This window comes from Rana temporaria, chromosome 10 (genome assembly GCF_905171775.1).
Source record: "Rana temporaria chromosome 10, aRanTem1.1, whole genome shotgun sequence".
In the NCBI taxonomy this organism is placed as follows: Eukaryota; Metazoa; Chordata; class Amphibia; order Anura; family Ranidae; genus Rana; species Rana temporaria.
Window position 1 is genome coordinate 75593432 of NC_053498.1, and position 16631 is coordinate 75610062.

General features: G+C 40.0%; 1 protein-coding gene across 2 annotated transcripts in view; it reads right to left on the minus strand.

The window, feature by feature from the left end:
* Positions 1–5087: 5087 nt before the first annotated feature.
* CBL (Cbl proto-oncogene) overlaps positions 5088–16631 on the minus strand; it is a 114194-nt gene continuing 102650 nt past the window's right edge. For both annotated transcript variants that reach the window (XM_040325521.1, XM_040325520.1), the window contains 4 exons: positions 15064–15216; positions 11885–11982; positions 9067–9231; positions 5088–7745 (listed from right to left, as the gene is read on the minus strand). In XM_040325521.1, the coding sequence (XP_040181455.1) occupies positions 7489–7745; positions 9067–9231; positions 11885–11982; positions 15064–15216 (673 nt within the window). In that variant the 3' untranslated portion in view covers positions 5088–7488. The remainder of the gene's footprint in view (positions 7746–9066; positions 9232–11884; positions 11983–15063; positions 15217–16631) is intronic.

Genomic DNA, 16631 nt, shown 5'->3' on the forward strand with positions numbered 1-16631 from the left:
CTGCTGAAAACAGGTCACAGGAGTGCAAAACGACTATGCACTCTGGTGACTCTTAGGAGAAGCTCAGCCTAATGAGCTCAGACTGGACTTCTTTAATCATGGAAACCACTAATAAGCCCTTTGTGGGATGAAATGTGTTGGAGCGGGAGGTGGAAAGGTGAGACTATTTGTTGTGAATCCTCTACTTATATTAAACTGGTTTTACATTGGTGACTGCATCAGTGTAGGGCCCATTTTCTTTCTACTTAACAATTGGAACAGCTAAGCACTCCTGGGCATGCAGCTCACAATCAATATTTCTTAAAGCGTAACTAAAAACGCTTTTAAACATCATTAACTATTTTGAATCCTTATGTTGATAGCATTAGTAAATGGATAGGAAGATACGTTATATTTACCTATTTATTTTTTCAAATATATTTAATTGATGCCTGGTTTTTGGACTAGGCTAAAATGTCATACATCTCATGAGTCTTCATGCTCATTTCCTTTCTTTCCTTTGGGGGGAGGGGCACTCAGCCAAGCACACCCTTCTGTCTGCATGCCTACGCCAAGGACAGATGGATTCCAGGAATAACTGCTACAAGAATCATCTGCCATTACTTAAGATGGTCATGGCTAGTAATGCCAAGGATAGTTTTCAAAGGGATTTCTCAACAAAATTGGGCATGGAGACATGGATGGAGGGGTAAGTTTGCTTTGAATATTAAATAAAAATGTTCAGTTTGTGGTGCTCAGATAGTTTAGTTCTGCTTTAATTTATCTTTCCAAAAATGTTTATATCATTTTTTTTAGTCCTCACTGCAATTAAAGTGTATACATACAACTACACATTCTCTTAAAAGATAAAAGCCTCAGAGCAAGGACTTTAAAAATGAGTTGGCATCCCATATTTCTATGTTGACAAAGTCTCTTACATTTCACAAAACGAATAGATCTCATCTGTTTTCTTTGAACTATATAATGCTAATGAGGAAATTCTAGGAGCAATGTTACCTTGCAGCAATTCTGATACATTTCCCATTTGGCAAGAATGCCATCTATATAATGCTTTTAAATTAGGCTGAAAACATTCCACGGAATTATTATTGCCATTAATAAAAAGTAAGAAAAGGTGGAGTTGGACGTGATACAATTTATTCGATAATTTGCACTTAAAATGAATGCTTCCAAAATACTTAGCACTCCAATTTACTAAACAAATTCAGTGAATTTACACTTGGCAAAAGATTTTACACTTTGTTTTCTTTTTTGTTTTCCTTGCACTGAGTGAACATACTCAATTTCTTCAGTAAAACAGGGTCTTGAGTCAATTATATAGGGGGCTGGAGGTTTAGATCTTTGAGGGCATCTGACGTGCTTACTATACAGATGCATATCAAAAAATCATCAAAAAGTAAATTTCAGTAATTCAATTCAAAGTGAAACTCATGTTTTATATAGATGCATTACACACATAGTGATACATTTTAAGCATTTAAATAAATATATATAATATTTTGAGGATTATGGCTTACAGCTAGTGAAAACACAAAATTCAGTATCTCAGAAAATTAGACTACTAAATAATAATAATAATAATAATAAAATCAAATTAAAAAAAAGTATTTTTAATACAGAAATGTTGTCTTACTGAAAAGTATGTCCATGTATTGCACTATACCAACACTTGGTCGGGGCTACTTTTGCACGAATTACTGCATCATTGTGGCATGGTATGAAGGAGATCAGCCAGTGGCACTGCTAAGGTGTTATTGTAACCCAGGTTGCTTTGATAGCAGCCTTCAGCTCATCGAAATGGTTTGGTTTGGTGTCTCTTGTCTTCCTCTTGACAATACCCCACAGATTCCCTATGAAGTTTAGGTCAGGAGAGTTTGCTAGTCAATCAAGCACAGTGATCACATGTTCCATTACACCAGGTATTGGTACTTTTGGCACTGTGGGCAGGTGCAAAGTCCTGCTGGAAAATAAAATCGGCATCTCCATAAAGCTGGTCAGCAGAGGGAAGCATGAAGTGCGCTACAATTTCCTGGTAGAGGGCTGTGCTGACTTTGGACTTGATAAAACACAGTGGACCAACACCAGCAGGTGACATGGCTTCTCAAAATTATCACGGACTGTAGAAAATGTTGCATTTCATTTGAAAATCAAGGTCCCAGAGTCTGGAGGATAAGTGGAGAGGCACAGAATCTCCAAGTTGCATGAGGTCCAGTGCAAAGTTTCCAAAGTTGGTAATGATTAGAGGAGCCATGTCACCTGCTGGTGTTGGTCCACTGTGTTTTATCAAGTCCAAAGTCAGCATAGCCCTCTACCAGGAAATTCTAGAGCACTTCATGTTTCACTCTGCTGACCAGCTTTATAGAGATGCGGATTTCCTTTCCCAGCAGGACTCGACACCTGCCCACACAGCCAAATATACCAATACCTGGTTTAATAATAATTGTATCACTCTGCTTGATTGGTCAGCAAACTTGGCTGATCTAAACCTCATAGAGAATCTGTGGGGTATTAAGAGAAAGATAAGAGACACCAGACCCAACAATGCAGACGAGCTGTAGGCCCCTATCAAAGCAACCTGGGCTTCCATAACACCTCAGCAGTACCAAAGGCTGTTTACCTCCATGCCACGCCGCATTGATGCAGCAATTCGTGCAAAATTAGCCCTGACCAAGCATTGGTATATAGTGCATACTATACTGCACATGGACATACTTTTCAGTAAGCCAACATTTCTGTATTAAAAAATACTTTTTTTATGGGTCTTATTAAATTTTTCTGAGATACAGAATTTGAGATTTTCACTAGCTGTAAGCCATAATCATCAAAAAAAAAAAGAATTGCTTAAAATAAATCACTCTGTATGTAATGCATCTATATAAAATAAATTAGTTTTACTTTTTTAATTGAATTACTAAAAAAACATAATTTTTTGATATTATAATTTTTTGAGATGCACCTGTATATAAGGGCATCAATAGCTGGTGAGTTCATCGCCTGGGGAAACTGGAATAGGTATTTGTGATATCCATCAGTGCCCTAGAGTGAATGTATATGGATTTGAATGTTACAACGAACAGCTACACTTGATTTTTGGAGGAATGTAAGTAGCAATTACAATAGTGCAGTGTGATTATCAATTCTACACACATCAAAGCAGGAAATTTGGGTGGAACACAGCTTAAGTACGGGTACGTCATTGAATACTGGGAGGAATCCTATAAAAAACAGGATCAAACATCCAAGCAGAGAGAGTTTTCGATGGGCCTCAAATCCATTTGGGCTTCTTCACCGACATGATGCCTGGTATTTTGTCTGACAAAGATCTGAATATGTTTAAAGCTTGAATTTAAATCTACTGAGCTTTGCAATAAATTGTATCACTTCAAAACCACTTTTCCTACTACCAAGCCAAAAATAATATGAAGACTACAGGCTGACTTCTACAATAACTCCTCAATGCTCCAACATTAATAAGGAATTTGACCTTGCTTAGCCTAACAAAATGCCCAAGGTTGTAATACTTTAGTGCATCTACACTCAAAATATGGACATTTGTATTTAATAACTCTTAACAGGCTTCAAAATAAAAACAAGCCCTGACTGACCTTTATAGCTGCAGGCACTGGGGGAATTCATATGCAAGCTGACAGAAACAATAAATTGGCAACTCCTATGTTTCTTGCAGCAGAGACCTGCCAGTCCTCAAATGAAAACAGTTGGTGCTTAGAAACAGACTTCATAGTCTCTGTGGTGACGTTTGAGGATGAATTCTTTCACTGTACCTGCAGCTACAGAGGTCAATGAAGACTTGTTTTAGAGCACATTTACTGTTAAAGAATATGTAAACACATTAATGTCGATAATATGGGCTTAGGTGCAGTTTAAGTTCTGGCTCCTTGTGTTACCTGTTAGTCTACAAATCAATCTGTTTATTCATGTGCAACACATTGGATCCAGGTCTTATTCATTGCCTTTACTTCTCGTCAAAGTTAAATTAACCCTGTGTTCATTATTTACTAATCAAATTTAACAACCGCGGTGGCCACTGGAAACTTGCATTAGACGGGTGAACAGAATGAGATATAATGTGGGGTGGGGGAGAAAATCTCAACGTATACAATCTAGGCCAGGGGTCCTAAAACTATGGTCCTTCAGTTGTTCAGGAACTACAATTCCCATCATGCTCAGTCATGTCTGTGAATGTCAGAGTTTTACAATGCCTCATTGGATTTGTAGTTCTGCAACATCTGGAGGGCCGTAGTTTGAAGATCCCTGGTCTAGGCCCTAATATTCAAAGGGCAACATTAGATCAATTTGTAAGACTCATACAGGTACTTCAGGCACCACAAAATTCCTGAATTTCAGCAGTATTGTTCTTAGGCCAGGCCATGTTCACATTAAGTAGTGCATTTATGTCTACTAGATGTAGAGAACTGATAATTCGCCTTAAGTGACTTGGATGAACTGCTATAGTACAATTCCCTACATTCACAATTACTTTCCTCAGCATTGAGAAATTGTTATAAACTCATAAACCTAAATAATATACTTTCTTTGCCCTGCTGTTCTGACATGGCATTTCATTTTAATTACCAATGTTGGCAAATAAAATCATATCACATATCAATTATCAATATACATTTGCTTGTAAAATGTAACAGTGGATTGTAAAAACAACAGATGGATGTAAACAGCGTAAAAAGAACTATCTTGACCTTTAAAGAAAAACTGTACACATAAGAAAACTTCTCCAGCTCCCACCTAGTTACCATAATTTCACAAAATTAGGGGGGGCGGCGCGGTCAGGGTCCTTTATAACAGTTATCCCTGTATAAATAAACAAGCCACTGCCCTAAAGCCCAACTGAAGCAAGGACTATTTTTTAGCTCTCAACAGAACAGGGAAGGACTTCTGTCAAGTTCTCACTGCTGTGACTTCATCTGGCAGATCCACATTCTTTCTATTTGGCAGGTGTCGGAACAAAGTGAAGGGAAATCACACCCAGTATACAGACAGCAAACAGTTGTAGCTGGAGTTGGGCTTTAATGCAGAACTGGCGTAAAAACAAACCAAATTAATATAAAACATTGTCGTTAACAAGCAAGACAGAACAATTAATGCAGATTAATGATGTGCACAATATACCAAACAGGTAGAGCTCAAGGCTAGTTTGTATAAAAGGAGGAAAGAATACTTTCATTTATATAACACAATGTATTCTTGATGGCTTTTTGCCTGCCATCTGGAGACTGCGAAATTTGATGGGTTAAGGGGATGCTATTACCCAATAAAATGATATATACAGAGTATTGTAGTTCAACAAATCCCAAAGAATTGTTCTGAAAAACCCATGATTGATTACAATTTTGCAGGAGGACAGTGGCATATGGTTCCTATGTTATTCTGCTTTTTATCAGCTTTGAAGAGATAGCTCTTCACCGGTGGGAAAAATAAGACCAGTTTGTTATTTACTTAATCGATGATCGTAAGGAAAACAGGGAGAACTGCGACACTCTAATGTGCATAAATAAGTTTACTCCACTTATCCCCAATTGAGAAGATAGGATTGAAGTTTGGTCCAATCAACTCATTACATAGAATAGCCGCAGGACCCATTCTAAGCTGTTCTCATACTGGTTTAAAAATCTTTAAAAAGACAGAAAACTGAAGTGTTAAAAATTAACTGTAAATGAATGACGGAAAGAAAAATAACATATTGGCTACATGGTTGTGGCAAACGCTTATGATCACTACTTACCTCTGCTCTGCTTATGCATACTACATTTTTAAAGACAACTCAATGTTAATTAGGAAAGGAAGGTAAGTATAGTGTGTAAAAGTACTTCCCATAACCGAGATACCACTTAAAATAGACCCTGTTGGTTAATTTTTCTAAAACCCCAAATCAAAGGCATGTCTGCAAAGAGAAAAGTTAATCTTTGAGGTCCACTGAAAAAAAAAAATTAGCATTTGAAACTACTGGAAGTTTCTGAACCCCGATACCCTTCTGTTATTACCAAGGTCTCATGTAATGACATAAGGGACAGTGTGCAGAGGGCAAAGATTTCAAATACTTAAGCTTTGTGTTAAGGCATGTCCGATCTCTTGACCACTGTGATTGGCTGACACAGTGGTCACATGATCAGGATCCATCTTCCAATAATTACTAGAGACCGAGAGCAGTCTGTGGAAGCTTGGCAACGTCGGCTGCCCATTGACGCATATATGTGCGGTGTGTGGGTAATAGAGCCCACCCTCATTGCCAATGCACATATGTGTTATGTGGATGCCAAGAAGTTAAGCAGATCTGACGAAAATAGACCTGAAGTGCTATTTACACACCATTACACACCACCCTTTCCTAAAATTCCATAGGTCATCAACACAAGATGGGAGTTGCTTTTTAAGTGTTGCATGTGGGAGCAATACATTTTACCAAATCTGTACATATCAGTTATGATTTCAGCATATATAAATATACATGTAAATAAATATACATATGCTCATATGACACATGTATTGATATTATTACAAATGACTACATGGGTATGATTGTAGGCATACTTTTCTTTACATGTCATTTGGAGCCAGTAAGACATGTAGAATAAATTAAGATAATTTATCAGTGTGTGGCTGCATATAATATTACTCTGTCACATCCTTAAACTTTCCTCCCTTCTATTCTGCCTAATAATGCCATCCTTTTCTGCTATAGTAATGTGACAGTTCCCCTTTCACCCTGAGTCATGTGGCATACTGCACTCCAGAGGGAATTAGTGTTGGCACCAAACTCCCAGAATGCATCACTGCTCTTCATCACAGGACTTGCTAAAGAAAAAAAAAAAAAAAACGAAAGGCCAAATAGGACCTCAACCACCAACTCTAGAATGTCTTTAATAGTGGGCTTTTATGAGCTTAAAATAAAATGTTATATACTAAGGCAACTTTTCATGTCACTGAGGTCCACCAGAGTGCACCACTAAGTGCAAATAAAGTCCATTAAATAACACTGGATAATAATAAAAAACGCACACAAAGGTTTGAAAATGCATTTCCCCATATACACACAAACAGAAAATCATAGGACCTACAGCGACAGGCAGTTTAACGTTAAAAAGGGTGGGAAAGATGGGTTCAGTGTATCCATGATAATGACCTGAGCCAATCAGAGCCTCCCACGTCTTCATTCTCAGGAAGGTAGTAATCCAGATGGTATAGAAGAAATTTTAAAAACACGGCTAATGGAGCATAGTGCTCTGATTGAGAATCTGGTTAGGAATTACCTGATGTAACACTGCTAAATAATGGCAGGCTGATGCCCCTACCCTGTACTCTTCCGGGGAGGGGGGCGTGGTGTTCGGAATTCTCCATCCGTTTATTTCTATACCCACAGTAAACCCAGCTGGTCCCATCCACTGCACTCGAGCTCAAGGATCAGATGTGCACTTTTTCGTTCATGGTATACAGCAGTATCTGGAAATCCTATTGCTATGTAGCCACATGAGGAGGTGATGGGATAGCCACAAATTCACGTAGGATATTGCGGGCCATCTCAATGTTATTGTGGGCAATGACTAAGGCTTTATTCACATCTTGCTGAGAATATCCCTGGCTCAGTAAACTCTCAATCTCGCCGGAGAGGGGAGAAGCATCATCACCAGGTGGTGCTGGACGACGCTCAGAGTTCATCCTCCTTGGAAAGGGCTTTGGGGGACGCTCTGGAACAGGTGATGACTCTTGGAGTCCTGAAAGAAAAATCTATTTTAAGCAAATATAATATTCTGCATGTGTCCATATCTAAAGATTTGACAAATAAGATTTCGGCTAGCAGGTGGAAAACCTATTCATTCTGGCTACAGTTAGAACTGGCATGTTGCTTCCATAATCAGATGGTTAAATAGAGCCAAAGATCGCCTCCAAGATTTTTATAAGTAGTGTCCGGTCATATGACTATCAATGTTACAACATTAGTGGATGGAGTGTATTATCGTCATGCTTTTCATTGACTGACAGGCACTTCTTCAGATGTTAAGAGGTAATATCTGTAAACTGAGAGAAGTCCATTCAACAGTTAAAATTGTAAATCAAATCCTATGTGTTTTTTTGCTGTAAAGGGTATGTGAAAGGGACACAGTTATATAAATCTATATTTCAAAATGGCCACAAGAGGTCACTATTGACACTAATACTGCCTCTGTTGACTTAGCCTGTCATACTGATCAGTAAGGCAACCCTGCAGGGGTATTCCATAGTATGTCCTGTACTTGCTTGGATCTGCAAACAATATTAGATATGCCTCTTTGCACATATTAGTCCTGGTCCATAGTCACCACTTGAAAGGCCTCTATCCAACGCAAAAATGCCGGATGTTTCTGCGCTGAATCTCACCAGCGCTGTGGTGTGAATGGGGCACATAGAAACCCAATGTTTTCTATGAGCCCTGAGATGTACTGGACTAAAATAACAATACCCAGTTCTAATATTTTACGTTTCTTCAAAAACACAACTTTAAAGTGAAATTTAAGACTGCACATTTATGGGTGGATTTACTAAAACCAGAGAGTGCAAAATCTGGTGCAGCTGTGCATAGAAACCAATCAGCTTCCAGTATTTTTTTTTGTTTGTCAAAGCTAAATTGAACAAGCCGATTGGCTACCATGCACTAGATTTTCACTCTACAGTTTCAGTAAAACAACCCCTGTGTTTTGAATAGCGGTGACAGAACCTTAGATTTACATTGCTGTCTGCATCCTTGTTGGAAAGATTCTCCCTCCAGATTCCCGCCAAGATTCTAGCACATGGTAAATTTGGGTGTTTTTGCCATCTATTATCCTATGAGATACAACTTCAAGGATTTCTTCATTTGTTTTGGACACTTTATAGGCGGATCACCATTATTTATTTATTTTATATTGTTCACAAGTTAATAGCTTGGCAATCTTTTTGTTTTTCATATGTTAAAGACCAAACTCATAAAAATCACAATAGCCCCTCTTACATAAGGTCGCTAGATAATCTGCAAAGTACGGCAATTCTTTGAGTGATGTAAGAGAAATGTTTATGTACCTGCTCCAGAATCTCTGCTGGTAGTCGCGGAACTGAAGGTAGGTACAGCGTTTGAGATATCAGAAAGTGTTCGGCGAGCCGGGGCCATTGGCAAGTTTGACTTTGGTACCTCATACCCATCATCTTCATCCTCAGGCCCATTGATTGACATGGCAGCGCACTCTTCTGTGTTTACAAGGAAACATTTTAAAAATTGACAAAATACTTGTAAATTATTATAACATGTTATAACTGGGTAGGTTATGTGTACATACACTATATTGTCAAAAGTATTGGGACACCTGCCTTTACACGCACATAGGGTTCAATATTAAGTTGTCCCATCCTTTGCTGCTATAACAGCTTAAAGCGGTTCTTCACCCTAAAGTGAACTCCCGCTGATCGGAACCCTCCCCCCCTCCGGTGTCACATTTGACACCTTTCAGGGGGGAGGGGGGTGCAGATACCTGTCTAAAAGACAGGTATTTGCACCCACTTCCGGCCCGGCATTCACGGGCAAAAGATGGGCATTGCGTCACATCCCGTCACCCCCCCCCCCGTTGTGTGCTGGGAACACTCGGCTCCCAGCACACAGCGGGAGCCAATCGGTGGGTGTGGCGCGACTCACGCATGCGCCGTAGGGAACCAGGCAGTGAAGCCGCAGCGCTTCACTTCCTGGTTCCCTCACCGTGGATGGAGGGGGGAGCAGCAGGGTGACGAGCGATCGCTCGTGCCCTGCTGCGGACGGCGCTGGACTCCAGGACAGGTAAGTGTCCTTATATTAAAAGTCAGCAGCTGCAGTATTTGTAGCTGCTGGCTTTTAATATATTTTTGGGGTGGAACATCCGCTTTAAACTCTTCCTGGACGGCTGTCTATAAGGTTTAGGCGTATATAGGAATGTTTGACCATTCTTCCAGAAGCGCATTTGTGAGGTCAGGCACGGATGTTGGACAAGAAGGCCTATTATCGGGTTGAGGTCAGGACTCAGGCCAGTGAAGTTTCTCCACCCCAAACATGCTCATCTATGTCTTTTTGAACCTTGCTTTGTGCACTGGTGCACAGTCATGTTGGAACAGGAAGGGGCCATATCCAAACTGTTCCCACAAAGTTGGGAGCATGAAATTGCCCAAAATGTCTTGGTATGCTGACACCTTAAGAGTTCACTTCACTGGAACTAAGGGGCCAACCCCAACCCCTGAATAACAACCCCACATCACAATCCCCCTTCCACCAAATGATTTGGACCAGTGCACAAAGTAAGGTCCATAAAGACATGGATGAGCGAGTTTGCGGTGGAAAAAACATGACTGGCCTACACCTCAACCTAATAGAACACCTTTGGGATGAATTAGAGCGGAGACTGCGAGCCAGGCCTTCACGTCCAATATCAGTCCCTGACCTCACAAATGCATTTCTGGAAGAATGGTCAAACAGTCCCATAGGCACACACCTAAACCTAGTGAACAGCCTTCCCAGAATTGTTGAAGCTGTTAAAAGGTACAAAGGGTGGGCAAACTCAATATCGAAACCTTTGGACTAATACTGGGATACATTAAAGTTCATGTAAAAGCAGGTATCCTTATACTTTTGACAATATTGTGTATCCAACATACACTGCCAGTTTGGTTAGTGCATGAGCCTGAGACACTTCCAAAGAGAACTTGCAACTGCATATGCACTAATTCTTCTCTCCTAGAATAACTTATATTAGGTACCTACTGCAATATTGGATAAATTAGAATATGATTATGAATGTCCTTTACATACAGAGTTGCCATATGGAACCCCCTCTTCAAAAGGCAGGATTTCTGAACTTATTGTTTCAATATTGTACCTTTCAGGGCAGATTCACAATACTATGTTGCATGATTGCACCACGACACAGGATAAAGCACAGCTCAGATGGTTGTTGGGCCATTCACTTTGAATGACACTCAAACACCTGCGTGTGAACTTTTTTTAAATTTCATTAATGAGCCCGCGGTGCGCAAAAACTAAATACCATAAATAAACCAAGAGTACATGTGAACACACAAAAAGTGCACTTAGGGAGTGTCTAGTAGTCCCCTCCTGAGAATAAATAGCCTTTCACTTACCCCCTGGGGCACAAGGCTCCTGACGGGGTAAGGTAGAATCAGGTCCACCTAGCCAAAAGGCACAGTGAACCCTGCTCCTCATGGTCAGCTGAAGTCGACCAACGAGTACTAGGCAAGGGAGTCACCCAAAGACAGACCCACCAAGGCAGGGTGGGGGGAATTTGTGCTATGGTCCAATGACTGTAAATCTAAGGTCTTCATGTATCATTGTGGATATGAGCCTACAACTGGTCTAAAGATCACAGTGGCAGCATCCCTGGGCATTCCAAATGAGCCGCCGGACACGGCACAAGGCTCTGAAGGAATGGAACGGGTGGCCACTCTTTCAGAGAGCATGTGCCAAGGATGTAATCGGCTGCATATACAGTAAATATCTCAAACGGTGCACATTTAGGAGATATTTACAGTACCTATAGGTAAGCCTTATGATAGGCTTACCTATAGGTACAATTAATCAAAGGGAGTTTACAACCACTATGATCTCTGATTAAGCACAATCATACAAAGTTATGGTCAGTCAAGTACTCTGGGAGCTTTCAGGAGTAGATTGGTCTGTTTAACCCAATGGTGTGAATGTATTGGGGTAAAAAAAAAAGAAAAAAGAAGCATATCCTTTATTACTACTATAAGGATTACTATCTAATATTTGCCTTATCCATCGAGAATACGACATGTACTGTATATGAATACACAATCTCCAAAATTGCCTACTATTTAATCTATAAACGCTCCCCTTACTCACCTTCATCACTTCTTGGCTCCATGACGACAGCGTTGGCTTGACAATGGATGTTGTACATGGTCTCATACGACTCTCTTTCAACCTGCTGTTCGACTGGTCTAAAAAAGAAAATTAGAAACCGCTAGATTGTTCCTCAAGATGCTTGAACCCAAGTTACATTTTTTTACATAACAAACATACAAAGTGTAGCGCATATACAAAAATAAGGATCATCCAGTTGAATGGATGAATTAATAAGGTACATCAATAAACATGTTTAAAAAATAGTGCAAATAAATTTCAATCATAAGAATTATCAAAATTCTAAATAGTGTATATAGGAGTCCTCAGTGAAAAAGATATGAATCCAAAAAAAGTTCAAGATAAGCAAAATGGGTAAAATATCTCCCAATATTCACAGATAAAGTGCAAAAAGATGCCCACCACCGATCATTGAAGAGGAAGCTTATCAGAATTACTGTACCCTAATGGACATATGTCCAGAAGGTAGAATGTAAACCACTGTTAAGCCTGGATCGTCAGCTGCAATCACCACTGAGACAACTCGTACGTCAATCCGAAAGGGAACCAGGAGAGTGATTCAGTAGAGGAAGGCCTGTGATTGTCCGATACGCGACTAGAAGGGAGGAGCCGATAGTGTTACGTTCAGCCAGGCACTGGTACCTCCTGGAAGCATCTACCCATCTGAATCACTCTCCTGGTTCCCTTTCGGATTGACGTACGAGTTGTCTCAGTTGTGATTGCAGCCGACGATCCAGGCTTAACAGTGGTTTACATTCTACCTTCTGGACATATGTCATTAGGGTACAGTAATTCTGGTAAGCTTCCTCTTCAATGATCGGTGGTGGACATCTTTTTGCACTTTATCTGTGAATATTGAGAGTTATATCACCCATTTTCTTATCTTGAACTTTTTTTGGACCACAGCTCCCAACAATGTCACTCTGTCCCTCATTTTGGTCGGGTGCATATACCTCTATATAAAAGGCACTATTTATCTATCAAAAAGTGTTTTACAGTGCTAAACCTTTCATCCATATTCTAGATCACTGCATTTGTACATTTAAAAAGCCAATATAAAGGAATAGAAGTGGTAAATAAAGCATTTGTGGGTTTAACTAATATTTTTTTGTATAATTCTCCTTTTGGAGAAATTTGGCGAACTTGGCATCACTTACAAATGGGGTCACCCGTTTCACCTTATCGCACGCAAGAATAGCTTTTATCCTTTGCGATACCCTTCAGAGCTTCCTTCAGTGGTCTTGAGATGACACCGGTACCTATCCCCAATTGGTTGGCGTTTATGGTTCTGGCACCTGTGGTTAGCAGATCAGAGAGATCTCTCCGGAATCGCTGCTCTCAGCGAAAAGAGCGTCAAACTCCTCAAGACCGTGAACTCTAACTGGCGGAATCCAGGGACTTTCTTGGCTTAACATCTTTCCATGACACCCAGAGATTCTTTCAGTACTTCTATACTTTAAGCTCACTTTCATTATTGGATGCTGTTTAACAGGGACCCTAGGTGGCCCTTGGCTGTCTTGTCTGGTCACCTTGACAGGAACTTGGTGCTTATCTGTGCCCTACATACACTTTCTCCAGTACCGTCAACATGGAGGACTCTACCACAAGAGTGGCCTGGTCACTGATCATTATTCAGACGAATACTTAACCTATTCTTAAATAAGTGAGTTTTCTATTCTCATTTCTGAGAGCTTAATTACCTGTGCCAACGACCCCGCTGTTGGCCCCCCCCCCCCCCCTCATATCCCCTCATCTTGACTTGCTTCTCTCCCCTGTCTTCCCCTGCTCTGTCTGTAAACATTGCAAAAGGCTATGCAGTATGCACCAATCAGCTGGTAGAAAATGTGCAGAGTAGGGTACCCCCTGGATGTAGAGTAAGTAGATTTTTGCCTTTATCCGACAAAAGCCAATTATCTATCGGTGATCTGATCCTCTCAGAAGGTTCATATGAGGCATGTTCTTTTAAATGTTGTTTATTACATGGCAACACTTTTTTCCAGTTATGTATTTAAAATATTCAATATGATGTTACCTTATAGATATCTGGTCTCTTAGTTGGTTAGTGATTATTATACTCTAGTACTTGAATATTCATTATGCTAACACTGATACCCTTTATCAGAAGTGTGCTGTCATGTTACTGTTCTATACTGCATACCAGTAAATAAAGAATTGAGAAAAAAAAAAGAAAAAGAAGAAAAGAAGCACTGAATAGTGAGAGCTGGGGACACCTGGCATAGGGGTACTGTTAAACCAGTCTCCTCCTTCACCTATGTCTAGAGTCAGGCATGTTGAAATTGTGTGGCAGCAAGGCTACATACAGGCTCAGGTCAGGTACATACAGACAAGGTCTCAGGCACTCATGAAATCCAGACATCATGTCACAAAAAAGGGTGCAAATAAGATGCCAGTGTTCAATCCTACAGTAGGTAGCAGTATTATCTGAAGGTTAGAGACTTTCTGTATCTCTCAATCAACGAGAGAGAAATACACTCTTAAAGAAGTATTAAACCCAAAAGTATTTATTTTATTGCAGCTTACCAATTCTTGGATGTGATGGCTGCATTCGTTTTCTTTTTCAGGCTTACTTTATTGATCTGGCCAGTAAGTTTGTTTTTTTCAAAAGAACAAGCCCTCATGCAGATGTATTGGTTACAGGGATGAGACAAACCATTCAGCAACGACAGAGATGCTTACAATGATCACTTTTATTCAAGTAAAACCTTTATCTCAAAAAGAAAAATTATTAACCTGTTCTTGTAACTGCTTATAAAGTGTTAGCTGAAGTTTGGCTTTAACTTGTTATTGTATTTAAATATGCAAGTACATCTGACACTCACCAACACCCCCCCCCTCTCAGACTGACAATGCTGCTGTCCAAATGTGCCCATGTGCTCCTTCACCCATTGTGTGGGGCACTCTAATACAGGAGGTGTGTTACTGACCAGGTGAAAACAGGAGAGCGGAAAAAACAAACAAAAAAAAAACACGAATGCAACCACATCAGATGATTAGTATGCTGCAATTTATTTGTTTTTGTTTGGGGTTTAATACCGCTTTAACAGTCCCTTTGCCACACTTGGCATGTTTAAATGCTTGAGGACTGCAGTAATTTACTGCATACAGGTTTTAACACTAAAGTTCAAATATTCACTAACCGTATTCCAGGAGGTAGGGATTCAACAGGCCTCTTTGCTTCGCTTTTAGGTACCACAGGAGGATTAACTGGCAGAGACGAGGGGCACATATACTCGGAATCATCAATACTATTAGAGTGATCTTCCAATGAAGCCTTTGGCACTGGGAATGGCCTTTGGTGGAAAAAGCAAATAAGAGTTACATGAAGCAGTCAAGCATTAAAACGTATGCAATATATGAAACCATGAAAAGGTGACATAAAAAGACTGAGGAATTGTATTTCAATTAAAATTATTTTAGAATGTTCTTGGTGGTAAGTTTTTCTTTGGCCATTCCCATTCATAGTATTGCACATTCTGGATCAGTAGTTGCTACAGTAGTTTCTGCCCAACAGAGGACAGAGATGGTATCACAGTCTGTTTCAGCACCGACATTCTACCAAATTGTTGTCAGAATACAAATGTGCCCTACTGTGTTCATCCAGCTGCAGTAGGGCCCTTAAGTGCAACCTTCTTTGTGGGCAAATTGAGTGAAATGGTCATGAAGCACTAAAGCTGATACAATAAGATAAATGTGCTAAAATCAACCTTTGCTCTTAAACAGTACACACTATATATATATATATATATATATATATATATATATATATTATATATATATATATATAGAGATATAAACACTGCAAGTGTTACAATAAAACACTATGAAAGTATTCCAAACCATATAAAGTGCAAAGGACACTGTAAAGTGAAAAAAAAAACCCTGATAGGTGCAGCAACGAACAATTCACAGTTCAGTCTAGTACTGCCACGTGCTGTTCCAGCAGACCAACTCATGCGAAGAAAGGTGAGAGAAAAAAAAAACACAGGAGAATGCTCATAGTGCAGTATGGCCAACAGAGATTGTGGACTACAACGAAGAAACCACACTCACGAATCCCTGGACACAGACAGCCTAGAAATACAGCTCAGTGCTGCGATGATCTCATGCAAAGTCACGTGACGAGTGACATAACGCTTGGGGGAGGAGCCGAGTGAAGAGATCGACGGAGCTACATCCACATGAGGAGATCGCCGCACTGAGCTGTATCTATAGGCTGTCTGTGTCCAGGGATTCGCGAGTGTGGTTTCTTCGTTGTAGTCCACAATCTCTGTTTTTTTGGCCATACTGCACTATGAGCATTCTCCTGTGTTTTTTTTCTCTCCCCTTTCTTCGCATGAGTTGGTCTGCTGGAACAGCAAGTGGCAGTACTAGACTGGGGTAGGAGGTACAGTGAAGTACTGAGCACACCACAGGAGCTCCCTATTATTGAGCCAGTCTACATGCCTTAACTGTGAATTGTTCATTGCTGCACCTATCTGTTTTTTTTTTTCCCACTTTTTCAGTGTCCTTTGCACTGATGCACAATTGCACTTTATATGGTTTGGAACACTTTCATATTGTTTTATTGTTACACTTGAAGTGTTTATATCTATATATACACGGTGTGTACTGTTTAACAGCAAAGGTTGATTTTAGGGCATTCATCCTATTATATTCCTATTTATTGGCTTAGCACCTTTTTATGTATGCAGCTTTATCATGTGGT